General features: G+C 47.3%; 3 protein-coding genes across 4 annotated transcripts; all 3 read right to left on the bottom strand.

Moving 5' to 3' along the window:
• Positions 1 to 736: 736 nt before the first annotated feature.
• LOC121353407 (T-cell surface glycoprotein CD1b-3-like) lies at positions 737 to 4,027 on the bottom strand. 2 transcript variants are annotated; one of them, XM_041467227.1, is made up of 6 exons: positions 3,940 to 4,027; positions 2,457 to 2,717; positions 1,629 to 1,913; positions 1,241 to 1,525; positions 1,029 to 1,125; positions 737 to 899 (listed from the first exon to the last, which is right to left on the bottom strand). In XM_041467227.1, the coding sequence occupies exons 1-6, from the start codon at positions 4,010 to 4,012 to the stop codon at positions 854 to 856; spliced, it is 1,047 nt and encodes a 348-aa protein (XP_041323161.1). In that variant the 5' UTR covers positions 4,013 to 4,027; the 3' UTR covers positions 737 to 853. The 2 variants fall into 2 exon arrangements, with proteins under 2 accessions (XP_041323161.1, XP_041323162.1); XM_041467228.1 differs by having other exon boundaries at positions 2,457 to 2,714; positions 3,940 to 4,025.
• Positions 4,028 to 6,974: 2,947 nt separating this feature from the next.
• LOC121353412 (antigen-presenting glycoprotein CD1d-like) lies at positions 6,975 to 9,394 on the bottom strand. Its single transcript, XM_041467237.1, has 5 exons — positions 9,282 to 9,394; positions 8,708 to 8,965; positions 8,268 to 8,549; positions 7,677 to 8,164; positions 6,975 to 7,508 (listed from the first exon to the last, which is right to left on the bottom strand). The coding sequence occupies exons 1-5, from the start codon at positions 9,358 to 9,360 to the stop codon at positions 7,398 to 7,400; spliced, it is 1,218 nt and encodes a 405-aa protein (XP_041323171.1). The 5' UTR covers positions 9,361 to 9,394; the 3' UTR covers positions 6,975 to 7,397.
• A 4,321-nt stretch (positions 9,395 to 13,715) lies between these two features.
• Positions 13,716 to 26,762, bottom strand: MAJIN (membrane anchored junction protein). The gene is made up of 10 exons (XM_041467238.1): positions 26,662 to 26,762; positions 26,327 to 26,372; positions 24,997 to 25,072; positions 22,455 to 22,580; positions 21,107 to 21,138; positions 20,205 to 20,314; positions 17,725 to 17,779; positions 14,822 to 14,894; positions 14,572 to 14,716; positions 13,716 to 13,761 (listed from the first exon to the last, which is right to left on the bottom strand). The coding sequence occupies exons 1-10, from the start codon at positions 26,760 to 26,762 to the stop codon at positions 13,716 to 13,718; spliced, it is 810 nt and encodes a 269-aa protein (XP_041323172.1).
• Positions 26,763 to 27,229: the final 467 nt, after the last annotated feature.

Consider the following 27,229-nt stretch of genomic DNA (forward strand, 5'->3'; position numbering starts at 1 on the left):
TTCCTGAAGGAGTGACCACATAGAAAGGACCCATGATGGAGACATTTGTGGAAGTCTGTCTCCTGTGAGTGGGACTCCACACTGGAGCAGGGCGAGGAGGAAGGAGCAATGGACAATACTAAATGAACTGATGACAATCCTTATTCCACATCCTGCTGTGGGGTGTGTGTTGCTCAGTCTCCCAGAGCCTCAGCATGGCTTTTTCATGGCAGGCATAGTGGAAGGGTGACAATCCCCCATCCTTCCAGCTTTTACAGAGAGAGGAGGCAAGCATTGGGGCAGGAGTCAGAAGTGGAGGAGATCCTGATCTAAAACCATTCTGGACTGAGGGTGAGATCAGCCCTGGAGATGGAGCAGCTCAAAATGTGTCAGTGATGTCAGGGGTGTTACTTGGTTCCTCCCTTCCCTTCTCTCCCCAGTGAAGGAGCTTACATCTCTTGCTGATTTGTGGCCTGCTCCATCTCACATCTCACTCAGCAGCCTCACAGTGGTTTGGCCTTGGGTTGTAACTGTCCTGTCAAGAACAGACACTGGCCATGGAGAGATGTGGGAGAGGCTGTCAGAGGACTGGCTTCTCCTGACAGGCAAGGTGGAGACTAACCAGAATCTAGGAAAAGGAAGAGTCTCTGGCTGAAATATGGAGTATCTGTAGTGTGCTGAGGGGTTGCCTGAGAAAAGCTCCTGAGGAGGAAGAAGGGTCAGAGACACAGGAGCCATATGTATCAGAGGAATTTTGTAGCTGTTTAATGCGGTGGTTTTCCAGAACAAAACCATGTCAATGCTGATGGGTCAGGGGTGGGACATGAACTAAGAACGGAGAGCAAGCAGCTGTTGCTGTGTGGGCAACCAGATCTCAAATGATGAATTCCTGGGTCTCCCATGTAGCCTCGTTACCTTTCCTGCAAAGGGTATGTGTGACCTGAGGCGAACTCACAGTCAGGGAGTTCACTCCCACAGAGCTGCTGCAATGCCTGGACCGACCTATATTCCCATAAGTCTTACAGCAGGTGATGGGAGGGAGGGCTCACCTGCGCTTCCACCACCAAAATCCCCCAGCAAAGGCTGTGGCCACAAGAAGCAGCACTGCAACGGTGATGCTGATGGTTGGAGCTGCGCTGCGGTTTTCTGGAAGAGCGAGAGAAGAGTGTGTGAGGGTTGCGGCGCCAGTCAGGAGCTGCCCCTCACAGGGCAGTGGCTGCTATCTGCAGCCTGCACCCCATGCCCCATGGGTGGCACCTACCCCATGGGATGAGAAGGCTGCGGGTGCCCAGGCTGTGGTGGCGCACACGGCAGACATAGCTGTGCCCATCACGGGGGGCCACGGCCAGGATGCTGCGGAGCTGGTAGGTAAGGTCAGCGTTGGGCAGGATGGTGCTGGTGTTGAGCGCTGGGCCCGGAGGCACCTCCTGGCCATCCCGCAGCCAGGCCACGCTGATGGGACGGGGATAGAAGCCAGTGACATGGCAAACAAGCAGCAGCTGGTCTAGGCTGGGGGTGCGGGCAAAGACCGTGGCCACAGGCAGCTCTGGGGAATGAGAGCAAAGGGGTGGGGCAAGCCTTGGTGGGCACGGCTGGGCCCCGGTGTGGGGGCTTTTGGGGTGGCTGTTGCAGGGTCAGGGTGGTCTCACCTTGTCTCTCCAGAATTTCCTTCCCATACCTCTTCAGGGTCAGGAAGTTGCTCTGGCATACCCAGACAGAGAGAAGGTAATCCAGGAGTATTCTGAGAGACTTCTGTCTGTTGAGGCTCTTGCTGACCAGCTCTGCCACCTGGGATGGCTGTCGGGCCTCCCAGCCCTGTTTATCTACCTCAAAAGCTACGAGGTCTCTGCCATCCCAGCCAACACTGAGGAAGCCCTGGCTTGTTGTATTGGGGTACAGCACACAGCCTGCACGGAACTGAAGCACCAATGGGTCTGTCAACAGCAAAGCCAATGGAGAGGTCCCATGAGTGTGTGGAACGTGGGTGGCATGACGTGGGTTGTGTCTGAGAGCACATACAGGGATGCAGTGGAAAGCAGGGTGCAATGGGCAGCAGGGGGTAAGGCCATGCTTCAGGAGACCCCAGACACCCTGCAAGCCCTCAGGCCCCTTGGAAGAATGGAGTGCATACTGGTGTGGGGTGCTTGCTTAAAAAGAATTCTGTCCCCTAAAGTATTTGCCCCCAATTTTCTCTTTCATGATCTTTCCTGTGTCAATCCTTCAGCTCCAGTAAATTTGGTGGCAGCTCCCTGACATATAGAGGGGTTCCTTGTGCCAGATGGCAGAAGCTCCTAGGGGTATTTTTGGTCTGCTGCCCTACCCATTCCTGCTAGTCATATTCCCCAGCAGCTGCAGTGTTTCAGGAGTTGTTGCATGCTGTGAGACCCCTCCCAAATGCCATCCTGGTGGGGAGGAGGCAACAGCCAAAACCTGGGGAGAAGGACTAGGGCTCAGGCAGGGCTTCTTTCTGTACTCACAATGCTGTTTTGTCTGCTGAACTGTGTCGTGCACAAATCGGATCATATTGCGCAGAACGATTTTGTACTGGGACATTATCTTTTCCCCGTCGCCTTCAGCTGCAGCCTGGCTGACCCAGGGCCAGTGGAAATGGATGCTCCAATTGGCTGGATCCAGTGTTAAGATGGCTATGTCTCCTACGAGTGCCACACATGACACCTCAGCAGAGCTGATGTTGGCAACGAGGCTACTCAGGAGGTACTGGATAACCTGTGGCTCTGCTAGGAGAGAGAATGGAGACAGGAAAGGGTGCAGGAAGGAGATGAATGGAGGTGCTAAAGGGGAAACATGAAGTGGAGGTGCTGGAGCGGGAGGGGAACAGGGGATTCAGATTAGATAATAAGAAAGAATGTTTTTAAGTGAGGGGTAGTGAGGAACTGGTACGTGTTACCCAGACATATTGTGGATGTCCCATCCCTGGCAACATTCAAGGCCAGGTTGTTTGGGACTCTGAGCAGGGAAGGTGTCCCTGTCCATGGCAGGGGGGTTGGACTAAATGGCCTTTAAAGGTCCTTTTCAAACTGCAAATCATTCTGCGCTTGTATGATTCTATGCTCTTCATCCTGCTCAGGGTTGTTTTCCTGTCCAAACTTCCCCTGACTTCACTGCTCTTTTTCCTTCTCTATCTTACTTTCAGCAAAGTGGCTGTCTCCTGCAGAGGATTTTAGGCATTTTGTTCCCTCCCTTCCATGCCTTCCTCCTGGCAACAGCTGCTGTCTGACTGCGCAGAGCAGATGAAGGGGCACCTTGCTGCTTGTTTGAGGTGATGTTTCACCCCAGGAGAAACACCTGTGCCAGGACTTTGTATCTGCCAAAGATCTGGACATGGTACAGAGGCTATGGAGGACGCTTGATAGAAAAGGGCATTTTGTCCAGGTTTGGGGCTCCCTGACAGGGCCAGGTCACCAGCCCAGCCCAGAGATCAGTCCTGACTTTCTGTGTCTGATGCTACCTGCCCCAGAAGCATAAGGTCTCATGGGGTTGTAAAACTCTCTGTGTGACAGCAGTGCCCAAAAAACCCTGTGGCAGGTGCAGCTCCCTAATGAACGAGAGGCTGCTGGAAGAGGCCCTCAGCACCATGTGGAGCTGAGATCTGCCTGGCATCCATAGGCTCCCTGCAGGGGGAGGACATCTTGCAGGGTAACTCAACACCCAAGGCCTGGCTGAGGACCACTGTTGTCTCTTCTGCTTGTGTGCCCAAGGCCCTGTGTTGGAGCTGGTGAGGCAGAAGTCCTGAGCTGGAGGCAGGAACAGAGAGGGTGGGCAGGGACAAAGCATGTTTAAGTGATGCACGGTGGGAGGTGGCCCTCTGGTTCTGGGAATCATCCACCCCCCTATATGGCACAGTGGCCTGGCCATGCCTCCCCTGAGCAGAACTTGTGGGGTTCTCTGACAGGGCAGGGGTGGTAAGAGCAGTTGAGGTGAGCCAGGACTCCCACTTACCCTCTGGGTCTGCCCACATCCCAGGGAGGAGGATTGCGAGAAAGAGGAAGAGGAGGAGGCGAGGAGGCTGCATGGTGCATGCGGCAAGGCTGAAGAAGCAGCAGCAGTGACCGTGGGAACAGGAAGAACCTGTGGGAACCTAAGCTTCAACCCAGCCCAGCAGTCACTGCGGTGCCTCTCCACCAATTGGAGAATCAGTGTGTCAAGGGAGGGGCCCAGAGGTCTCAAGCTGAAGGCTGGGGACATGTGGGAGGGACAAAAGCTGAAATAAGGTCTTGAGCACAAAGTGCCCTGACAGTCTGGGGCTGGAAAAAGCCCAGCCAGAAGGAGAAGGCAGGGAAAGAGACCCAGGAGACAGAACTAGGAAAATAGATATTCCAGCATCTAGGCTGGGTTTTCCTGACTCCCCCTCCCCATCTATTGTACTATCCATGTTCTTGTGGGATGCATCAGCACCAATGCAGGTGACAATGGCATTTGGATTTCAGACCTGACTGGAGAAGGACAGTTGCTGTCTTCTCAACCCCTACACAGGAAGAAGGGATACCTCCTCCTGCTCCTGTCACCTCCATCCTCAAGCTCAAGTTGCTCCTGCATCATTTGCCTAATTCTGAAGATGGGGCTCCTAGGGAGGAGGCAACAAGTCGTTCCATCTAGACCAAAGGTGTAGGACACAGCTGGGGAGCCCCAACTCAGCTCTAAACACCTGGGGATGGGCCTCACAACTCCCCTTTCCTTCCCACCAGCTTTGATGAGGAATCTGGTCCCCCTCCCCAAGAGCCCCCTGTGCATGGGAATAGAAATGGTGGGAGCCATTCCCCTGCTCTGTCCCCACTGGCACCAGTGTCCAATGCTGGAGGGATCATGGGGTGCCCAGAGTCAACCTCTCCCCACAATGTTCCAAACTGACTGCTCCTCCCCAGCTCCTCCCCTCAACATGTAGTTTCTCTTCCCCTTTTCTGGGTAGTGCCTGCACTGGGGGCAAAGGCAGAACCAAAACCACATACAAGAGCAAGTTTGAGGGTTGCACCTCCGTAGTGTCCAAATACGGAATAATTTTGTTTCCATGGAGCTGTCCCAGAGAGAAGTAGGGATGCTGTGGTGGCCTGGTAGGCCCAGAAATGACACCAACTTCCCCAGCAGCATGACGCAGGGGATGTCCAGCTATGCCACCGCAAGGTCCACATCCCTCCCACTAGTCCTAGACCCAGAGGAGACTGGCTGTCAGGATGGCAAAGCGCAGCCGTGGGGCAGCCAGGGAGGGAAGAGACAAGGGGGCTTTTGTCTCTGCAGTCCTGTGAGGTGATCACTTGTCCCCATGGTCTCCCCTGAGATGACTGCTGGTCACTTCTGCTGAGCAGCTGAGAGGCCATTCGCAGCCCTCTGTCCTTTGCAGCCCTCTGTCCTGTGAGTTGTCTGAGTTGCTCATAGGACAGGAGCAGGCCCCTGGCTTGTGTGGGTGGTCACAATGTGTTCAGCCGCCTTGAAAATTCCTCCAGATGTCTGTCTTGGTGGATCTGCTTTGAAGTTCTGCTTTAGCTCTTCCACTTCTCTATTGAATGTACTTCTCATGTTTGGAGTTTTTTCACTTCCTTTTTTGCTCACAGCTTTTTCTCCTTCATATTGTCACTTCTCTGGTCTGAAAATGACTCAAGGAGACAGGGGGCTGTTGGTCCACACAGACCATTGGTCCTCAGAGTCACCCCCAGGTTACCACTTGTCTCCACAGTTTCTTCAGGTGACATTGGTCCTTACAGTCTTCTGAAGTGATTACTGGTCCTCACTTCTCCCCTGCCCTAGAGCACTATTGGACTTTGAAGTTCTCATGTGGCCACTGGTTCTCAAAGACCCCACAGGTGACATTGGTCCTTGCAATCTCCTCCTGAGGTGAAGTCTGTAACCCCCCAAGATGTGCCTGGGGGAGTTGGAGTGGAGTGGACAGGGATGCAGTGCCTCTGGGTGCCATACTGGATGGGTGGGTGAGCAGCAGCAACCGCTGCACTGAGCTGTGATGAGATGCCTTAAGAGCCTTCTAAAAATGCCTGGCTGGGCTGTGTTATTGCAAGGTCTCTTAGGGGATGTAAGCAAACACTTGCAGACACCCCCCTGGTACCAGGTGTTTGTTGGTGTGGTACTGTAGGGTCTCTTGGGAGGTCATTCACATGAACAGCTTTCCTCGACAGGTTTCCTCACTGGCTGCACCTGATCTCCAGGTCTGCCTGGTACCATGAGTGCTGCAGGATGTTCCACTCTGCCTGGGAGAGGAACTGCCCTGTGGGTGCCAAGGCTGCAGGAAGGCATGCCCACCTAAGCGTTTCACCTGCCTGTCCCAAGTCAGCAGGGGCTGGGAGAGGCTTGGTGTCACTCCTCTTGTGATGAGGTCCTTGAGCCGTGTGATGGCAGCAGGAGACGCTGGCTGCTAGGGAAACGCAGTCCTTACCCAGCTTTGTGGTTTCCAGGTTCTGGCCAGGGGAGAACAAACACCATTGGATTTGTGGAGGATATGGCTGTAAGGCAGCCAGGTTTTCTGGCTTGCCATGGCTGCCGGACTTATCCTGGGAAACTGCAAGAAGTCATCCAGTGAAACCAAACCTTTTGAAGCTACATGTTCAAATTGATTTGGAGCATGAACTACACTACTTTGTGTGTGTCTTCCTCTGCTGTCTTTCATGGGACATGGGCTTCTTTTTTCTCCTTTATTGGGAACCTTGGGGTCACTTCACCCCCGTGTGCACAGTTGCTTATTTCCATGCAGTACGTGAGAACACGTTCATATATGCACAGGCACACATGTACTGTTTTTCCCCCATTTCCACCATTGCCTTGGTGCTTCCTGCAGTTAGTGCCAATAATTCAGTGGTGTTTTAACTTGCATACACGGCTGATCAAAACCTCTCCAAGCCCATACAACTGCTAAGGAAAGGCACATTATCTTAGTGAAAATATGAATGGTTTATTTTCATTTCATACACATATGCAGCTCCCACACATTACACCAGAGTTTCAGTGTTACTCAGCACTTTTTAAACCCATTTCTGGCCAGGTTCTGTTAGTTTGTGTGGAACAGTTCATTCTCAGCACAAATATTTCTGGAATATGGTTAGTAATTTTTAGGAAAAAAAAACCCCACAAAAACAACCAGAAAGTGACAGTAGAAGGGGACAGCTTTCCACCTTCTGAAAAAAGCATTACTGAAGCAGAACCAGGAGAATTTGCCACTGGGTATTGAGGTGCCCTACAGCATTAGTGGGTGGACTGGCCAGTGCCACAAGCTAAGAGATGATCATGTGTAACAAGTGAGAAGGTCGTAGATGTGCACTTGCATTTGTTTAGAAGATTCAGGTTAGTCAAAAGTTCAGATTTCTCTCACCAGGTTTCTTTTGTGTATCTCTGAACCGAGTTAGTCTTGCAATTGGCAATGCCCAGAACTTAGGTGAAGCAGAAAAAGGTAGTTCTCGTTACTGTGTAGGCAGTGGGAGGGAATGGGGACTATTTGCTCTCTTCTGAGCTAGGCTTCTTTGCTCAGGATGGAGTTCCTGGACTCTGATTCCTCCATCTGCTGGTGCTTTCTGAAATGAGAGGGGGATAGCTGGATGCTCCATGGCAGAGACCTTGCAGGAGTGCAGACAGCATCTGCCAGGGCCCAAGCAAGAGCTTTGCTACTCAGTGCAGAAATCCCCGTGGCATTTCTTTCCCTCCTCTCTCACTGTCGGTCCACGGCGCAGACAGGGACTGACCTTTGTCTCCACACCCAAAGCACCGACACGGCAGCTACGACCATGGCTGCAAGCAGCCCGGCCACGAGCCCTGTGATCAGCACCACTTCTGAGTTCCCTGGGAAACATAAGGAGAAGCTGCCATGAACATTCTGGGGTTTGCTCCATCTGGTCGGGGAGGGTGGTGCAGGACCCCCATCTCATCCCCCATGGGTGGCACCTACCCCATGGGATGAGAAGGCTGCGGGTGCCCAGGCTGTGGTGGCGCACACGGCAGACATAGCTGTGCCCATCACGGGGGGCCACGGCCAGGATGCTGCGGAGCTGGTAGGTAAGGTCAGCGTTGGGCAGGATGGTGCTGGTGTTGAGCGCTGGGCCCGGAGGCACCTCCTGGCCATCCCGCAGCCAGGCCACGCTGATGGGACGGGGATAGAAGCCAGTGACATGGCAAACAAGCAGCAGCTGGTCTAGGCTGGGGGTGCGGGCAAAGACCGTGGCCACAGGCAGCTCTGGGGAATGAGAGCAAAGGGGTGGGGCAAGCCTTGGTGGGCACGGCTGGGCCCCGGTGTGGGGGCTTTTGGGGTGGCTGTTGCAGGGTCAGGGTGGTCTCACCTTGTCTCTCCAGAGCTGCCCTCCCAAAGTGCAGGAGCACCTCCAAGTCATCGACACAAGTATCATTGAAGAGAGCTTCCACCAGCTCACCCAGTGCAGTGTAGTTCTGGAGAAATGACTGGACAGACTGTGACAACTCGGTGTCCTGGGAGAGGGTCCAGGTTAAATTCTTTGTGTCGAAGCTGAGGAAATCCTGGCCATTGTAACCCACATAGCCAAAGGCCCGGGAGGTTTTGTTGGGGTACAGCATGCAGCCTGCTGTGCACTGAACAACAAAGGGGTCTGGCAGGGCAAAGACGAGAGAGAGGTTGTGTGAGGGGCTGGGATTGCTTCCTGCAGACATAGTCAGTGTCTCCTATACAGCACCAGCACTATCAGATCCTTCCCCATTTCCCAGCTGCTTTTCAAGAAAGGGGATGCAGTGAAGACTGAGTACTCACATGGGATGTCCCTTTGCATGGCCCCTTCATTGATTAGATAGTTGAACTTGTGCCAATAGATCTTAAGCAGGTTTTCAATGGTGTCCCAGTCAGCATGGGGCAGGGCTGGGCGCACCCAGGGCTGGCAGAAGCGGATGGACCATGTGTGTTTATCAAGAAAACCCAGTTCGATGTCTTCCAGCAGGCCCAGCCCCTCCACGTCTGCAAACGAGGTGTTTTGGAAGGTGGTGGTCTGGAGCAGCCGGATAGTGAAGGTCCCTACATGAGAGAAGGGTTGACAGGGAGGAGATGGGACTGGGAGAAGAGGGCTGAGGAAAGTGGAGGAGCTGAGGGATGGTTCCTTGAGGTTGCAGGGATCCGTGGGTTCCCCATAAGCCCCTTACAGTGTTTGCAGCCCCAGTTCCCATTTCCTGCACCCACCTGGGGTGGCTGCATCCCTGCTGGGGAGGAGGTGTGGAGCCAGGGGACAAGGAGGAGTAAGGAAGCAAGTGCCCAAGATGGGTGGGAAGCAGGAAGCCTCTCCTCTATGGAGTCCCATGGAGGTAGATGTGTATGAGCCAGGGGTCCCACTTACCATCTAGATTTGCCCATGTCCCAGAGAGGAGGAAGAGGTAGAGGAGGAGGGAGAGAAGGCAGCAGCAAGGGGACTGCATGGTTCCAGCAGTGAGGCCCAGAGTGTGCAGCAGCTGGTGCAGCAGCAGGAAGAACAGACTGTTGAGAGATGTGGCCTCAGAGGTCTCCTCAGGCTGGCTCTGCCTGCGCAGCTCTGCTGGTGCTAATGGCCCTGGCAGCCAGTGGGGCTGGCACTGAGGTTTAGGGGAGGGCTCTGAGGTTCCCACTTGGAGTGAGCTGGGGCATCCTGAGTACGGCTGTGAGTGCTGGGGGAATTTGATTGTGAGCAAGGTTGTTCCACTGCATGCAGGAGCAGTCCCTCATGGCTGCAGCAGCACCTTGACAATTGTGGTGATGTGGCTGAGCTGAGTCCTCTGTTCTACCCCCCTTTCAGGTCAGCATGTTTCTTGGCCATGTGCTGCACCCATTGCCCTGATAGGAATATCCCTTACTTGTGTGTGGCATATCTGGCCCTGTGTGGCCTCAGCTCTCTTCACAGAGAGCAGCAGGCACAATCTTTCTCAAGGATTTTTCCTGGGAAGGCAGTGAGAAGCACAGAGAGAAGAAGAGAAAAAAAATTCTTATCTCTATTCTTTGCTCTTGTTGTTTCTGTACATGTGGAATGTGTTATGGAGATTGTTTACCTGAAGGGATTTGGTAATTAGATTCTAGTGATAGTTGTTTATATTAATTAACTAATCACTCGAAACTGTGTCCTGACTGTCTGGACAGAGTCAAGAGTTTTTCTTTAGTATCTTTTTAATATATCTTTAATATAGTACAGTATAATGTAATATAATATAGTTTTAATAAAGCAATTGTTCAGCATTCTGAATCAATAGAGTCAGATGCCAATCATTCCCTGTGTTGGGGGCTCCCTGCATTCGATAGCCCTGCATAGAGCAGACATTGCCACCTGCTCTGCACTGCCAGGTGGGTTCACAACAACATGGCTGTTTTTCCCACAGGGCAGGCAAGCCCTATTCCAACCACAGGGCCTCGTGCCTGGGCTCTCTGTGCCCCAAGGCTGTGTACTGGTCCCATGCCTCTTTGTCACCTCCCAGCCATCCTACAGCCAGGCCACTCTGATGGGCCACAGGTATGTAAGCCAGTGATGTGGCAAACCTGCAGAAGAGCTGGGCCATAGCCTTGGAAAGCTCTGAGGGGTAAGAGAGTGAAGGAGAAAAGTTGATGGTAATATCCCTTGACCCCTCAGTGCTGCTGTTCTCATCCTGGAGAAGGGACTTCCCAGAGTTGAGGTGACAAGCACTTCCAGCCTGGACCACAGCTGTGGGGTCAGGAATGGCTGAGGAAGCAGTTCTCCAGGAGCTCTTCTTGGGGTGCAAGAAGTGAAGGGACTAGAGCAGCTATAGTGTGGTGGTCCCCAAGGGGAGAGATAGGCTGCAGGGCCTGGAAAGGACTGTTTCCCACTAACAGTCATCAGACTCCTAGAGCAGTGGCAGTTGGCTGGACAGGATCTTCAAGGTTGGATGGGACCCCACCATCAAGCCCATTCCAGGGAGTTGCAGTAGATATGCAGCTTCCCCCTTTCCACAGAGCTCTGTCCAATGCCATGGAGCCTGGGAGCTGTCTCTCTGCTTCCCTGTACCCCACAGTGTAGGGGAGTCTGAAGTCTGCCATAAACAGCCCGACAGGGGAGGGTCTGAGGATCGGCTGCAACTCCCCTTTCCTTCCCACCAGCTTTGGTGAGGAATCCTGTCCCGCTCCCTAAGAGCCCCAGAAACAAAATGTGCACGGAAACAAAAATGGTGGGAGCCATCCCCATGCTCTGTCCAAATTGGCAGCAGTGTCCAGTGCTGGAGGAACAATGTGGTGACCAGAGCCAGCCCCACCTCACAATCCCATATCCTCTGCTCCTCCCTCACCTGCAGTTTCTCTCCCCCTTTCCTAGGGGTGCCCATGTTGACGGTGAAGGCAGAGCTGAAACCACAGCCGAGGGGAAGTCTGAGGTGGAGTGCCCTGATAACAACCAAACACAGCAGAGGAATTCATGTTGGTATGTGAGCCTTCCAAGCACAACTGGGACCAAGTGTCACTGCTCCATGTCACCATTTTTGATGTCTCCACCACTAGGGACATGGAGAAGGCCCACACGGGGCTGCTGCAGGATGAGCTCCAGCATCCCATGACACTGAGTCAGATGTGGGGACAAAAGGACACCAAACCCCTTCCCTTCCATGGAGCTGTCCCAGAGAGAAGTAGGGATGCTGTGGTGGCCTGGTAGGCCCAGAAATGACACCAACTTCCCCAGCAGCATGACGCAGGGGATGTCCAGCTATGCCACCGCAAGGTCCACATCCCTCCCTCTAGTTCTAGACTCAGAGGAGACTGTTTGGCTGTCAGGATGGCAAAGTGCAGCCATGGGGCAGTCAGGGAGGGAAGAGACAAGGGGGCTTTTGTCTCTGCAGTCCTGTGAGGTGATCACTTGTCCCCATGGTCTCCCCTGAGATGACTGCTGGTCACTTCTTGCTGAGCAGCTGAGAGGCCATTCACAGCCCTCTGTCCTGTGCAGGTGCACGTGACAAAACTCAAATAACGTGCAGCCCCCTGTAGGTCAAGATGAGGTCCAGTGTACACAATCCACTTATATCTACTCATATTTAATTTCTCCTTACTGGTGGAAATAACCACTAGATACAAAATTGCTAAATCCCACAAACTCCACAGAAACAAAGACAAACAGAAAACAGAGGGGTACTCCCGCCTTTCAAGATGGCATCTGCCACAGGCAAGCATGAATAGGGAGACAAAGGAAAAATACAGTCTGCCTTCCTCCCTACTTATCTCTCCATCAGCAAAGGTGGTTGGCGCATTCAAGCAGGTGATACTCAGCAAACAGCTAGAACTCATGGAGAGACTTTGCCTTCATTGTGGCAGACGACAGCAAGGCAAAGCAGCTGGGCTGGGGTGACTTGGTGCCTTTGCCTCAGCTGGCCACTGCTGGCAAGCTATGGGCAACTCAGACTGGAGCAGGGCCACAGTTTTCCTTCTGGAACAGGGCTGCTGACAGGCACTTCTGGAATTTGCCTTGAGGCAGGCCAAGATGCAATAGGGGAACAAAAGGGAGGGGGGAAAAGAAAACTGGCACAAAACCCCCAAAGATTCTGCCCTGAACAAAGATAACAAGGCAAGAGGGATCTGCCTGAGAGACCCCTGACTTTGAAAAGGAACCCCAGCAACCCCTGTCCCTTGTGTGTCAACTTCCATCCATGGCACTGGATCTTAAAGAGACAATAACAAGTTTGGGCACAGATAGATATGGACTACAATAACACCTTGGGTTACCCAGGACTCATGCTTATTTGAAGTGGGCCAGTCTTCCTTCCTGCCTTTCAAAGGCTCAGCTTTCCTTCAGACTTCTCTCCTCCTGCCCATTACAGCTTCAAGTCACACTCAGTGCCACTAGCCAAGTGCAGGGTACAGGCTCTGTGTACAGTGGGGCTCTTGCTTTGCCAGTGCTCCCACCTGGCTTCTCTGCAGACTGCAGTCCCTTCAGGGGTGGGAGGGGGTGGCCTTGGCTGGCAGGTGACCCCCCATCCTGCTGCCCACTCCCACTCCTTCAGGGGGACAGGAGAGAGAGTCACAAAGGCAAATGTGAGAAAACACTCATGGGTCAAGACACAGACGGTTTAACAAGGAAAAGAAACTCTCTCAGGAAACACTTCCTCATATCACACTATGGCCAAGGGTGGCAGAAAACTCTGGAGGCCATTGGGCCCAAGCCATTGCCAGAGCAGAGTCACCTATAGCCAGCTGCCCAGCTCAGAGGGTCGTTCAAGAATGACAGATCATTTAAAAAGCATACATGGAAACAAAAAGCTGCCTGAGCGTGGCCTTGGCATGTCTGAAATCTTCAATTCCAACCTCATCCCATTACATATTGAATGCATAAATAATTATCCAAGCTGTAGTGTAGTGGCAATATCTAATGCAAAATGTTTCATTTTGACCTTTGTAAAGCTGTGAAGCATAGTACTGAAGTCCATCTAATACTAGAAACCTCTGCTGCTTCTTTGAGGGAAAGAGTATCTTCTACATGGGTAAGTCTGACTAAAATAACACACAGTTCCAAACTGATGCTTGTTTTATTAGAATACCACATAATGTGAAACTCACAATTTATGACACTTAAGCATCAAAATCTTAAAGTTTCTTGCTCTATTCCAAAACCTCTAAGATGTGAAGAAAAACCCCATATGTTGTTCTAACCCAACATCTTCAGAATGTTACTTTGAAAACATTAGCAAAGTAGAATTTAATTTAAAGCATTTAATAGCTGAGACAAGCAATGTGAAAAGCTGAATTACAGAAGAAACACTACAACCCAACAGTCATACTACAAATCTACCTTTCCTCAACAATTAGTACTTCCAGGTCAGTTTTTTCCACCAAAAAGATGTTGTAGTGGCGAAAAGATGATGCTGGGGAAACAGTAACAACAAGAAGAGCACATTAGACTTAAAATACTTCTCTGAATATTGGGAAAAAAAGCTAATTTCTGTCCAACAGAAGGACACAATGCCAGTAAACAACAAAACAAAACAACAAAACAGAGGGAAACTGAAAAAAATAGAGGAAACAATGAATAACTTGTGCAGTAATGGTCTGGTCTCAGTCATTAAAGGAACAGCACACATGACAATTAACAAGGAGTTTTATTTAAAAAAAAAAACAACCCAAAACCAAAAACCAGCAGCTGCCAATATCCACCTGGTTCTGTGCAGTGATGGATGGCACTCACAGGATCCAGCCTCGGCAGCATGAGAGAACTCCTTTGGCCAGCCAGCAGGTGTCTGAACAGTGACACTGATTTCCATTTTAAATAGTGCCTTTGGGAGTCTAAGTCCAGATTTGCTCAATGGCCAAATAAAGGTCACATGCAGCTTCATGGGGCTGAAGATCCATCTGGGAAGACCCTTTTAGCTGGCATTTCTCAGCTGAGAAAAGCCAAATTGTATAAGGGCTGTGATGGAGGTTCAGTGACTCTCTCTCATCAGGAGTTTTTCCCAAAGACAGCTCTGAAGAGAAACATTCAGTGGTAACGCTGCCCCTTAGCATGAGATAAAATGACATCCCTTTTTTTTTGTCTTGGGAGACTTTGGTTTAACCACAGAAAAGATGTCTCCATCCTTCAAAATTATGGAGAACAACCTGGCACTGCCAGAATCAGCCTTTGACACAGGCTTGGACAGAGCCAGGACTACCTCTGCTCATCAGTGTAGGATTAGTACCTTCTCCAGAACTGTGAGAGACCTCTTCCTTCTGACTTCATGTTTCCTTTTTTCCCTGTTTGGTCCATTTGCTGCAGCAGCTGCACTGCACTCTTGGCCTCACTGGCTACTCTTTTTTGTTCATGGCCAAATTCCACAGGCCCCCCTGTAAGAAACAGCAGCAAGAACAAAACCACAACCTCGCTCTCTACACACTCCCTGCACATCCAGGGGAATGAAACTCAGTGGAAACCAGGAATTCCTTACTCACAGAAACTCAGTTGGTCACAGTCTTTAGTAAGGGATGCTGGGCTGAACTCAAGCTCATTTGCTTTGGAGGAATTCTAAAAGGAAAAGGAACCCAAGAACTGTTACATAATGCTAAACTCTATTGTACAGAGATTTTTGTTAGCTTGCTTCCTAAAAGTATTAAAAAGCAAGGTCTACACTCTTTGTTGTGTAGTTTCATTTGGGGATTTTTTTTCTGTTACAATGAGGACTTTCTTCACCAAGGTATTTTTACACCTCCTTCATCAGGACATAACATAAAGCTGTAATTTATTTAGAAGATTTAAGCATACCAGATAGTGAAGTAATAGTAGCTATGGAATAGGCAGAGATTTCAAAAAACATGAACAGAAGAACTGTGGGAAATGACAGTCCCTGGACAGTGCAGCCCCTGGACATTCATCCTTCTAAGACGTAGTCCTGGGACACAGACTTAATTTGGAAGGGACAAAAATGAAAAATTCCAGAAGCAAGAGGTGGGCCAGGAATACCCATTAGGAAGGTGATCAATACCCATTAGGAAGGTGATCAACAAAGTACCACACAAAACAAAATAAGCATATAGAAACACAGCAAAATCAGCAGGTAAGCTTCTAAAAGAGAGTAAACCCTAAAACAATGACAGGTCCTAATGGTGTTTCCCTTGCACTAATCTCAGAACCATTTAGGTTGGAAAAGCCCTGTAAGACTGAGTCCAGCTGCTAACTGGGCACTGCCAAGGCCATCACTAAACCATACCCTCAAACGCCACATCTAAGCTCAGGTTAATTCCAAACAAAATTCCAAACCTCTCATGGCCTGAGATCTTTGCAGTTTAGTCTGAGAGCATTAACTAAGTTAGGAAAATTCTCTGGAGCGACAGGCTGAGTCTCTTTCTTTCTTTTGACTCTCACTGGTGCACTGTGTAAGTGAAAAGAGTGCAGGTTTAACCACATTCATCCTGACCAGATGTCACCATCACAGGCCTGGGAGACATTTGGACGACAGCTGAAAATGCAATCCATTGAACAGTCATGTGCCTGTGGCACTTCTTTGCTCCTCATTCTGAATCCAACATCCCTAAGTCAATCCCACATGTACTACGTAGACAGATTTCCTTCCTGTTTAATGAAACCCTTCCCATTTGAGAAGCATTATAAAATACCAGGTGGATTTGAAACCAAAGCCATACACTGTTGTTAAACTGAGAAAGAGCCTTGGAAGAACAACCAGAAAAACTCGAATAAAAAACAGGATCTACTGACATATTTTTATCCTAAACCTAATCTTTCTTCTCATCCTGAATTAAAAGAAAAAAACCAAACAAAACCCAAGTGGAAAGCATGTCACAGAAATATTTGGTTTTCGTCTCTAAAAATGCATATTAGGACTTAATAAGAGGACTTCTGCCCATGATTTCACACAGTACTTGTGACACCTGATCTGGTGTTCATCAACTGAACAGTCTGTGTCCAGACAACCCTCTCAGTTTAACAGTGCCTTAACTAATGCAATTTCGAGGACAAGTCATGATGTCACAAGCAGCTGTTCCAGAGAAGGTTCTTCTCACCTGAGTTGGTATTTGCTGAGTTATTTTTGCATCACAGTTACAGATTACCTGGAAAGTGCTCAAGACATGCCCTCCCACATTAGTTAACACAAGAAGAACTTAGAGTAACCTCTGCCACATGTCATACTGTTTCTCAGGGTCCAAGCTGCTAACCTGGAGCTCCAGCATTCAAGGACTCTAATGTCTTGAAAACTGTACAAACAACAGAGGAATTCTGGAGACATTGATTATAGCAAAGTGGAGAATAAAAAAGCATCTTTTAGAAAATTATCCTTATCTCACCAACAGTGTTTGGAGTACCTGAGGAAAGAAGCCAGAGAGGGCATGTGTAGAGACCTGTCACTTATACTGCAAAGATGAGCAGAGGGGGAAAAAAATGGATACAAGTTTTAGAGACAAATAAAGCTGCTTGTTTTAGGTAAGTTATTCTTTACTGAATGCTCCCAAGGAGTTACTAGGCAGTCTTCTTCCTATCCTGCAAATCCAACAAACCTGTCAAAAAACCCTCTTCTGAAAGAATGTTTTGGGCTTCCTTTGTGAGCAAACCCAAGAGAAATGTGTTTGCCTCCTTGAAAAAAACTCTCTTCCAAAAGGTTAGAGAGGGGGAAAAAGCCAGGAAGGTGATAGTGTGGTAGGGATTTGAATTAAATTTAGAATGGGTATCTAGAAAATATATGAAGTGCATTTGGGAGGATGTGCAACATCCGGGAGAACACAGGCGTTAGGGTGTGACTAAGAGCAGTTCTATCTGAGCAGGCTTGGAGCCTGTGGGCTAGAAGAAAAAGAATCTTCTCCTCCTAACAAGGTCTTTGGAGAACAGAGAGCAACGGCCAATCCCTCTGGAACAATCCTGTCATGAATTTGCCTTCTGGTGGCATAGTGAGAAAAGGCATGGCACTGTTTCAGGAACAGGGTGATGCCTGCACGGCCATCAGCAGAGAGAGGGACACTGGTGGGAAGTGGCACATGGTCACAACAAAACCAGTGACAAGATGCCAGCACTCACTGTTGGCCCTTTGTGGAGTTCTCCATAAAGGGGCATGTGAGATGACAGAGGACTGGAGTCCTGGAGAAAAGGCAGGGCATCCCTCAGCCTCACCTCTCAGAGGCTGAGCTTACCCCCGAGCTTGTAGCTTGACAATCAGAAAAGTTTGTGTCATCTCGAAAAAATATAACTCATCCCTTTGCTAAATCTGGTCCCTTTGAGGAGTCAAAAATGATGAGGGTGATGCAGGGAAAAGGGGACAAATTACCTGCAGGCATTTTTATGCTTGCCACTATAAGGGTCCAGGACTAAATAGGTGCTGTTGTCTCTTCCTGAATATTGTGTAGCTTACCTTTTCAAATCCTTGCTCTGCTTTACTCATGTGGTGAACACAGTAAGCTCCAGTTCTAAAGAAAAGTAAGTAAAAACTGAGTTTACAAAAAGTCACAAAAAGGAAGCAGCCACTCCAACTACTTCACCAGAAACCAGGACTTTAGTAGGACTCTACTCAACAAGAATATACCCTTAATCTATATTTGTATTCATGTTTCAAAGTCCTCCTTAAAAATGAAAATAGGCACTCATTCTGCTTTTCTACAATGATAAACAAGCAGTTAAAGAGAAAAAGTGTTACATGAAAAGGGGGATGAGCAGATAGCTGAGAAAGTTTGTGAATCCTACAAGGTTACAAGGGCAGGTAGCAAAGAACCACAGACAGATCTTGCAAGACTTGGTCATGGAGCATTAAAATGCCAGAGGAAACTCCATATGGGGAGGTATGAAGGGATGTATGTGCAGGAAAACCATCTTGGCTTCACTTGAGGTGATCAGAATCACTGAATCACTGGGAGTGCCACTTGGTGATTCTGATTTCTCAACACTCAGTAGCACCCCAAGAAAACCCAAATCCCCCAAGATTTGGGTGCAAAGGAGCTTTTCCAGAAAGAAGACAAAGAGCTGGTCTCATTACAGCAGACACACTCCTTCCTGGGGCAGGGAAGATGCTCAGCCTGAATGAGCTCTTCAGTCTAACAGTGTAACTGGAAAAAAATGACAGAAGGCTTGAAGCTAGTGCTCGCCAATTTGATTTTGAATTCAAGCATACACTTAAGAATTACGGGTTGTTCTAACCATAGCTGCTGTGGCAAGAGAGAACTGCCAGACTGGATCATGAAATAGCCCTTTCTGACCTTGTATTTTATTAATCTACAACTTGTGTCTTTGCCTAAAAGAAATAAAAAAGCATTCTGAATCCTGGGCTCATTCCTCCCTCATAGCCAACAGTTGTACTGTGAGTAGAAACAGGCCAGGGGGATAGGGGTGGGATTAAAGGAGTACATTTGCATGAGCAGGAAAAGAACTGACTTCAGACTTTGTTAATATCTCTGCATGAAACACACTTGAGATTTGGGTAGGATATAAGGCACCAAGGTAGATGATTGGATATAGTCTGTACATGGGAGGGGAAAGGTGGGCATAAACACTTCTGATCACTGATGGATACAGGACTGTTTGCCACAAACTTGTGAGGATTCAGCATAGGTATAGATTTTCTTCTTTTAAAAAAATAAACTCAAAGAAGAAAGAAGCTTGCCAGCCTGTAAGTAACACTAGGTATCTGAGAGGTAGTCAAGAACTAAGCACAAGGTTAGCCAAGAGCCAGCCTTATACCCTCATGTGGAAGGGTGATTCAGCTGAGCTGAGTGATTCACCCTGAGCTGAATTAGGAAGAGCTCTGCCAAACCACTGCCCTCCAAGCAGTGATCTCTCCCCTCTGCTCAAGGCTTCTGAGGCCCCTCAGCCTCAGTATGGGCTGGAAATCCCAGTACCTGACTGGGACTCACAGCAAAGGGCCACGTGCAAATATGATGATGGGATTGGCAAACTTTTTTCAAGTGGAGAAGCTTTGAGAGATGAGGCTGTTTAGTCTGGAGAAAGCTTGGATGGGATCTTACCAATATACACCTGATGGGAGGAAATGGAGAACAGAGAGTCAGTTTCTCCTCAACCCTCTTGTCTTCTGCAGGACAAGAGGCAAAGGGCACAGATTGCAAAAGATGAAATTAAATTTGAATACAAGAAAAATCTTTTTGACTAGAACTGTGGTCATACACTGCAAGTGGCTCTCCACAGTTGTGGTGGTTCCACCCTCAGAGTCTACTCAAGACCTGAGAGAACTTGCTTTGGGTGACCCTGCTTGAGCAGGAGGGGTCTGAACTTGATGATATCAAAGGACCTGTCCAACCTCAACCATTCTGTAAAATTCAGAGACAGAGATCTACTTGGGAATCACCATGAGAAGTCTAGCTACCGAAGAAACATATGGCGAAGTTGTGTGAATACTCATGTATTCTCATGTGCAATTTCATGAAACTTTAAAGCATTTAGAAAAGAGCAAGTTCCAAGGCATCTTGCCATCAGCCTCAAGCCAAGAGGGCAGCATTTATCAGCATTTATCAGCTGGCTCAACGGAGCAGGCTGGGAGGCAGGTGGAAAACTGGTTCCAGTTCTTCCCTTGCTGTCCTGGACTCAGGTGTGCAAGCCAGTGCACTGTTCTGTCTGGCTGCTAAGCTATCACCTCACTGAGACTCAAAAGGTGCTGTGAACGCAGAGGATTTAGGCAGAGCTCTGGTCAATAGTATGGGAACTTGGAAAGTACAGGACCACTTTTTTCCCAATATGAGCAATGATGCTTAGATTCTGCTAGCCATGGAAGAAAAGGAAGAAGGAAAATGGGGTAAAGGATTGCACAGAAATGAAGCATGAAGAAGGTACAAGAGACATTAAAAATATTAGTATGTGTCCTGGGAGACTCTTTTGGAGTCAACTTACCCGTCCATACAGGACTGTGGGCATGAGGTATCATCTCTGACTTCCACTCTTCTCCTCTTCACTGCTTCTTTCATTGCAGTGCTTTCTGACATTTCATTTCTTCTCCTGACCTTCAAAGCATTGCAAATTTGGTATTGGTAACAATTGATTTTGACTTTTCTATTTTAGAACAAAATTCTTAGTTACATTCATATTTTGCAAAAATTGTTCCTGCTTATACTCTGAAAACAAAAAAAGGATTCAGGACTAAAACAAGCACTGGGAGGTCAGCCAGACAATTATGCTGAACAGTGTTAAACAAAGTATTTCTTTCTAGGACATCCTATTTCCTCCATTTTCAGAGGATTGCCAAGGAATGTAAATAGCAGGATTGCAGAGACAGAAAAAATTCCTTAGGGGAATTTGGACACTTCCTTGGGGGAATTTGGATTTGAATTATTCTTCATTAATTCACTTCAGACACTTACCTATATTGAAAATAAATCTATCCTGAGCTCTCATTACACAAAAACTTCTCAAATAAGCATAACTTTGCTGTTTATGACACACTACCTACGGAACTACTTAAGTATTCAGTAATATCATCCTCACTGATGAAACCTCACAACCTCCAGTGATGAAAACACTGGACAGCTCACTCAGTCAGGCCTGCAGAAAATCCATGGAACTGAAGGCAGCAGGCTCTTAGGTCCTGATACAGGACTGCTTTCCAAGCCCAGCAGAACTGCCAGAAGAACGCCTCTCCCTTTGGAGGGTTCTAGGTGAGAATTTGGTGCCACTTTACACTGCCTAACTCCTAGTGGTAGGAGAACTCTAGCACTGCCTAAGGGCATATATTCTGCTTCTCAAGAATACTTAGAACATAAATTAAACAACAAAACAAAACCAAATGCACAACTTACAAGCTCATCACTGCCCTTGTTTACTTCTTTACCTGCAACAGAGGTATAAAACTTGGTGAATAGTTAGACTCAACTTCTTTTAAGCAATTGAAAAATACATTTTTGCACTGCAATTTCTCTTCCAAGAGCAAGATAAATTACTGTGAAACAGTCTGGACCTGCATATGATACACTGAAATAGAAAACATTCAAATCCAGCTCTTTCTGAACCAGAATTCCTGGCTATGAACACCAGGTATCAATGGGATGGGACAATTACTTGTCTTAAAGAAGTCAAAGGCATCTTCAGAAGAGAAGGGCCTGAAGAACAGTTAGCATCTCACTGTGCTTTGGGCACCAGATGGAAGATGCAAGGACATCTGGAACACAGCCTCTAGAGAATACTGTCCAGCTGTAGGATGTATGGGATTCACACATATTTCCCTGAAGAAAAATCCCCACCAAGAGAAATTTGAGACTTAAGTCTGAAAGTAACAGTGCCTTACACTGTTCCTAATTTCAGAATACCAATGCTGTATAACTATCTGGATAAGGCAATTAAATACTGCAGCAGGTGTGCAGGGAAATGAGCGAACTCTCCATGGTTAGAAGTCTTTACATCCAAACATGGGATGTTTGATAGGAAATGCAAATAGGTGAGACTAAGAAATTACTAGTTGGCCATCTTACAAACATCCCATGATCTGCTAGGCAGTCATGAAAGAAAAACAGTAAGTTTTTCCAGAGCCTGATAATCACAACAGGAAACAGTATGAATACTCAGTTTTCACAACAGGGGAGTTTAAATGTAGAGTCCCACAGAGGCCTTAGCTGTGGCTTGAGGTTGTTCAGAGAATTCATAGAAAACTTGGAAAATGAGACACTATTGAGGTGAAAATGTTTGCTTATTATATAAAAGACATTATTACCATGATTACTGGTTTGTTGTTGTGGTTTTTTTTTTTTTTTTTTTACAAAAGTCAATTATTTCAACAAAGAGTGTGATGTTCTATGTCAACAAATGTCGCCATGCACAAGGAAGAAAAACATGTGTCCCATATACATGGATGTGCTGGCTCCAGCCCACTGAGTGACATTAAAAAATGAAGGTTGGGAGCCACTGGGCATAGCTTCATGAAAATACCAGCTAAAGAGTCACTGGTGGTTGGAATTTTAGAAAATTTTAGAAAAGCAGTATGAGACAGTAAGGAACACCCTGTTAAGCACTATTTCAAATTTACGGTACAGGCATCCCACATGCAGTTTTGCTCTCTCTTATTCAGATACAGTAGGCAAAGGAAAAGAGAAAAGCAAGACATAGATCATAGATGTTTACAGAAATTACCCAAACATAATCACAGTGACTTACCACAAGATATGTTTCGCTGAAATGAGATCAATTCTAGATACAACGTACAAATGTAGGGATAAGGCACAAGATGGACATTCTCATGTTTGAATTTCATCTTTGATACTTGCTCCCATTTACTCAAATCTGAGAAGAATGGTAAGACTTGAAAACATACACTAACATTTCAAAGGAGCACGAGTCCTAACAATATCTTCTAAAGCTTCAAAAGTCACAGCACACTGCACTGTGTGCATGTGCACACGGGAGCAAAAACAACCTGTTACCATGAACTTGTGAAACTGCACCAGGAAACACTTATCCAGGTTTATTTATCCACACTGCCCCATCAGTCACCCCTATTAATAGTGGTCTGTTCCCTTAACTGTGCTTGCCTTCAGTACTGACACCCTCCTGCAAAAAAACATGCCAGGCTCTTCCAAACCTATAAATAAAAAAACCCTTCAACAGTCTTCCTAATTAAAAAGGAATTATTTTAAAATTTTATTTAAAAATTAAAAAGGATTTTGATTCATAGAAGCAGCATCATTGAATTTACAGTTAAAAATGGGGGGGGGGAAAAGATAATTGACATAGCAACCACCACGGTTACAGCCATTCCTTCATGTGAGTGCAGTCCTGACATCCAGGAGCTTCTGCCTGGAATGTCTAATGGTGCTGGACATAAGTCTCCTCACACACCTCTGATTTCAGAGAGAAACAGGTAAAATGAATACTGTTAGTCCTCATTTGCTAGCAGAAACAAACATCTCAGGGACAGAAGATGATGAAGCATTGATATGATCAGTTCCTTTAAGGACTGAAATTCCCTGATTTTTCTTGAGGGACTCATCATTGGTGATTAACAAAGACACTCTATAACTCTACAGGGAGGAGCCCAACACACCAACTGTAAGACAACTCCTCATGCCAGGCCTGTGAGCTCACAGTTCTCTTCCAGGCCCAGTGCTGGCTGAGCACGTGGATGGACTTATAAGTTCTAGAAATACAAGTCTGTAAACCAAACACTCTTCAACACACAGACAGAACTGGTTGAGCTTTAGAGCAAACTAATAATGTTGGTTGGATTGGGTGTCTCTGTATAACGATGCTCTTGGCTACCTTATCTTCTTGACTCCAACATGAGTAAGTTGCTGTCGTATGTACCTGCTTCAGAGAGAGAAAGAGGATGGCCTCGTTCCTCCCTGCTATTAAGAGGCATAATGCAGTCTTCTAAGACAGGAGGGGAACACCTCAGAGGTATTAATTACTCCTGCGTACTCAGAATCACAGGAAGTGATGCCAGAGCTGATCCAAAAACTGACACACATTTAGGACCAGAAAACGCTAACATTTAACTAAATTACTTTTCAATAAAAGCCTCAGGAGAGTAACTTCTCAACCCAATACACACAGCAACTGCAACAGAAATATTAACAGTTACCATCTCTTTTATCAAGTTATTGCTGCTTTAAATTAAAAATCTGCAAAATAGGTAGCAGACAGGTCTAAATTCTTGTGCAATTCCAGCTGCACAAACTAGAAGAAAAAAAATGGAAGGCCACTTATGCATCCTGATGATAAAACACCTAGAAAGAGGAGGAGCCTGTAGTACAGCTGCTAGCTAGAATAAGCCAATCTCAAATGCCTCAGCACTTCTGTATCAAAAGTGAAATCCCAGGAAACAACACTCCTCAAAACTTGTGCTTCTCTATGACTATGCTATGCAATTGCACACAGCATTTACAGCACTGTCTGTGGACAGCAGGCCAGACTGACAGCAGCTCAATGCCTCTGCAAACTTTAGGGAAGACAGAAAAGATCTGCTGACTGGTCCCAGAGGAGTGAGAGGCATGAGTGCATTAAGGTGACTATGGCGCCAATGACATTTGCTTCACAATTGTTTCTAGGCTTCAAGGACTGAAGAGGGGACCAGGATAACTGGATGACAATCCTGCAGGCTTTGTGTGTTTGAAAGCCTGTCTTGACTTCCAATTATCTTAGCTCAACTACTGCTTCTTGTAAAGCTCACTTTGTGAAGTACTTTTTGCTTCTCTCAGCCGCCTCTGTGGAGACATGAGTACAGACTCACACTTGCTCCCACCCTCCATCACCAAAGGCTCATGGTGATTTAACCTTGAGGGATCGAACAAGAACAGCACTGTGAGCTTCCCTGCCCATAACCCAGCATTACTGGGCCTGTAAGGAGTGTTTTATGTTCCATGAACCTTTGGGAACAATGCACCAGCTGTGCTTCCAAGCGCATGAGGTGGGCTTCCTGGCACTTTATGTACACCTTTGTTTGCTCTGGCTAAACCTAATCTGGAACCCAGGGCTGTTTGGATGAAAACACTGCAAAACACTCTCATCACACCAGTTCTCTGGTGAAGGCAACACCTGAGGTGTTCACAATACCTTCAGCCAATGTCAAACTGCAAAGATTGAAGTAGTTCTACTCCAGCTAAAGATCTGCACACTCCTACACATAAATGTTAACTTACGCTACGCCCAAAAGATACAAGTCATTGAATCTTTTCTTTTATGAGTAGGAAAGAAAGGATACATGGAAAGACGGTGAAGTGGTCTGTAGAAAATGGATGTAAATCATCAAGATTTCCAAGGATTACGCGAATCACTTCCTGGAGAGGCCAAAAAATAAACAAAGAAAAAATATTAAAAACATAGTCACAATTCCACTGTCAAGTACACTTTCAAGACTTGGGGGAAAATGAACATTACTTTACAGTTTGCATAAGTCATGGAAGACCAGGTTCTACATATTCTGCTTTTCCTCCTCCCCTTCTCCCCACTCCCTCCCACCATTTTAGAGTGCACTGCACTGACAGACTCATAGAAATTTAGGTGAATGAGTACCTTAATCTTGAATTAACATAGAAGAATTACTATGGAAAATGGGGGTGTGCTTTTAATTAAGAAGTTTTAAATTTAAGGAGTGTAATTTAATTTTTCCAGCAAAACACACACAGCATTTACCTACTCCTCTTTCCCTGAATATTGATCCAAATCAGTTATAAGCCAACTGCAGTTAAGCCTCAACAAACTCCTCCTCTACAAACACAAAACTTTTTCTAGTAATACCTTTCAATATTTTCAAAAGTAAAAAAAAAAAATTGTAGTTCTTCATATCAATTAAAATCAGCATATTTTCTTCAGTAAGGTTTTCAAGGCTATTACTGCCTATTACTACTAATTTTTTAGAAATTAAGTAATAGGAAGGAGCATTTTTAAGCAGGCAGTATATTTATTTCAATTTCTTAGTAATGGCAGGGGCCTTCTTCTGGAAGAAGAAAACAACACAACTCATCCATTGTGACAATCAGTTTGTGCTTGGACACAAAGCAATGGCATCATTAAAAGAACACTCATTGGTTCCACAGTTGCAAGGAGAGCATGTGCAATTTAGCATTAGATTAGCCTCCATCAAGCCAGCTCACCAGTACTGCCACAGCTCCTGCAAAACCAAGAGGGATTAACAGCTAAGTCAAGCCTGACAACTTGAAAGTGGTGGTCAGTTTCGAGACCGAAATCCTGGGAAAGAGCTCTTGCTAGATTGACTCTGAAGTGGAATCGGACAGGAACTGAGTGTGACTAGCTCAACAAACAGGAGTTTCCATTTGTCCAATTTTAACAGTCAGTAGCTTCTTTGGAATATTTCAAACAAAAGCATGACTCTTCTACACTAAATTCTGCCTGTTGAGGAACACTTTTCATTTGTGTCTTTTTTTTTTTACACTCAGACGCTCCATGGAAGTTCCCCATTACTCACACTTGAAATGCTACATTTGACAAAATGTTCTCAGTCCCATAACAAGCATATGGTTTGTTCAGCCTAACATCCATCTGAGGTCCTACGGACCTGCCTCAGCTCTTACCTCCGACTCCTTGGCAGCGCTTTCAGTAAGACCGAAATTGGGAGAGCTGTGAAACAAAGACAGAGTCGGAACCATTCCAGTCAAGACGCAATGAAGATACATTTTAAGTAAGAGTTTAAACAGCAACAAAACATAATTCCCACTGAACAGGAAAAAATACTTAGCGGGCAGATTAATTCCTAATCTATTACTCTTAAAAACATCCCTTATTCACAAGGATTGTTCTGGGTGAACTTTCTATCCACTTGTGTTTCGTGTTCTAAGGTCTTGTATTAACTCACTGCCACATGCAGCCAACAAACAGCAGGCTGACTTCTTGGCTTTAACACACATACCTGTTGAAGTTGCCATACCGGATTTTAAATTTGTACACATGCTTGCCAGCATGTAGAAATCTTGTTTCAGGCAATGGATAGGTGAATGGTTTCAACGACATCTCTCTCTCTCCCTGAACGCCAGACTAGGAAAGCAGGAGAGTAAAAGGTTAATTCCTAAAACCCCTCACCACATCTCCTTCTGTCGTATGAAAAGATTAGATGCAGTTTTTCTTCCAGGGGACATTTGCAGAGAGAACTCTTCTACCAGTCAGCGAGCGGCTGATCTGAGTCTCCCGTGTCAACAGCGCCGTGTTTTTGAGCAAGATCCGAGGACAGACCAGGAGCAGACGGCCAGCTCGTCTTCAGCTGCGCTGCCCTGCAGCTGTCTGTGCCGAGGTCCCCGAAGCTTTACGGGCCTCGTGCCACGCGGATGGCAAACCTCCTCACCCCCACCTCCTCACCAGGCTCCTCCGCAGAGGCCGTGGGGCCCGCGACCCGCACCGGATGCGAAGTAAGCCCCGGCTGCCGCGGATCCCAGCCACCCCCTAGAGTCCGGCCCGCAAGAACTCATTGTTCCCCACTCCCA

Source organism: Pyrgilauda ruficollis, unplaced genomic scaffold (assembly GCF_017590135.1).
Source record: "Pyrgilauda ruficollis isolate IOZ18807 unplaced genomic scaffold, ASM1759013v1 scaffold203, whole genome shotgun sequence".
Classification (NCBI taxonomy): Eukaryota; Metazoa; Chordata; class Aves; order Passeriformes; family Passeridae; genus Pyrgilauda; species Pyrgilauda ruficollis.

Excerpts from the sequence above, each read along its gene's own strand:
- LOC121353412 (XM_041467237.1), bottom strand. The coding sequence starts at position 9,360 with ATGCAGTCCCCTTGCTGCTGCCTTCTCTCCCTCCTCCTCTACCTCTTC. Across the intron at positions 8,550-8,707 it reads CATGCAAAGGGACATCCCAT|ACCCCTTTGTTGTTCAGTGC; the intron begins GTGAGTACTCAG and ends TTGCCCTGCCAG. Across the intron at positions 8,165-8,267 it reads GGCAGCTCTGGAGAGACAAG|AGCTGCCTGTGGCCACGGTC; the intron begins GTGAGACCACCC and ends CTCATTCCCCAG.
- MAJIN (XM_041467238.1), bottom strand. The coding sequence starts at position 26,762 with ATGTCGTTGAAACCATTCACCTATCCATTGCCTGAAACAAGATTTCTA. Across the intron at positions 14,895-17,724 it reads CAGAGCAAGGATTTGAAAAG|AATTCCTCCAAAGCAAATGA; the intron begins GTAAGCTACACA and ends TTTTCCTTTTAG. Across the intron at positions 14,717-14,821 it reads CTGTGACCAACTGAGTTTCT|GGGGGCCTGTGGAATTTGGC; the intron begins GTGAGTAAGGAA and ends TGTTTCTTACAG.
- LOC121353407 (XM_041467227.1), bottom strand. The coding sequence starts at position 4,012 with ATGCAGCCTCCTCGCCTCCTCCTCTTCCTCTTTCTCGCAATCCTCCTC. Across the intron at positions 1,914-2,456 it reads TCAGCAGACAAAACAGCATT|ACCCATTGGTGCTTCAGTTC; the intron begins GTGAGTACAGAA and ends TGCTGTTGACAG. Across the intron at positions 1,526-1,628 it reads GGAAATTCTGGAGAGACAAG|AGCTGCCTGTGGCCACGGTC; the intron begins GTGAGACCACCC and ends CTCATTCCCCAG.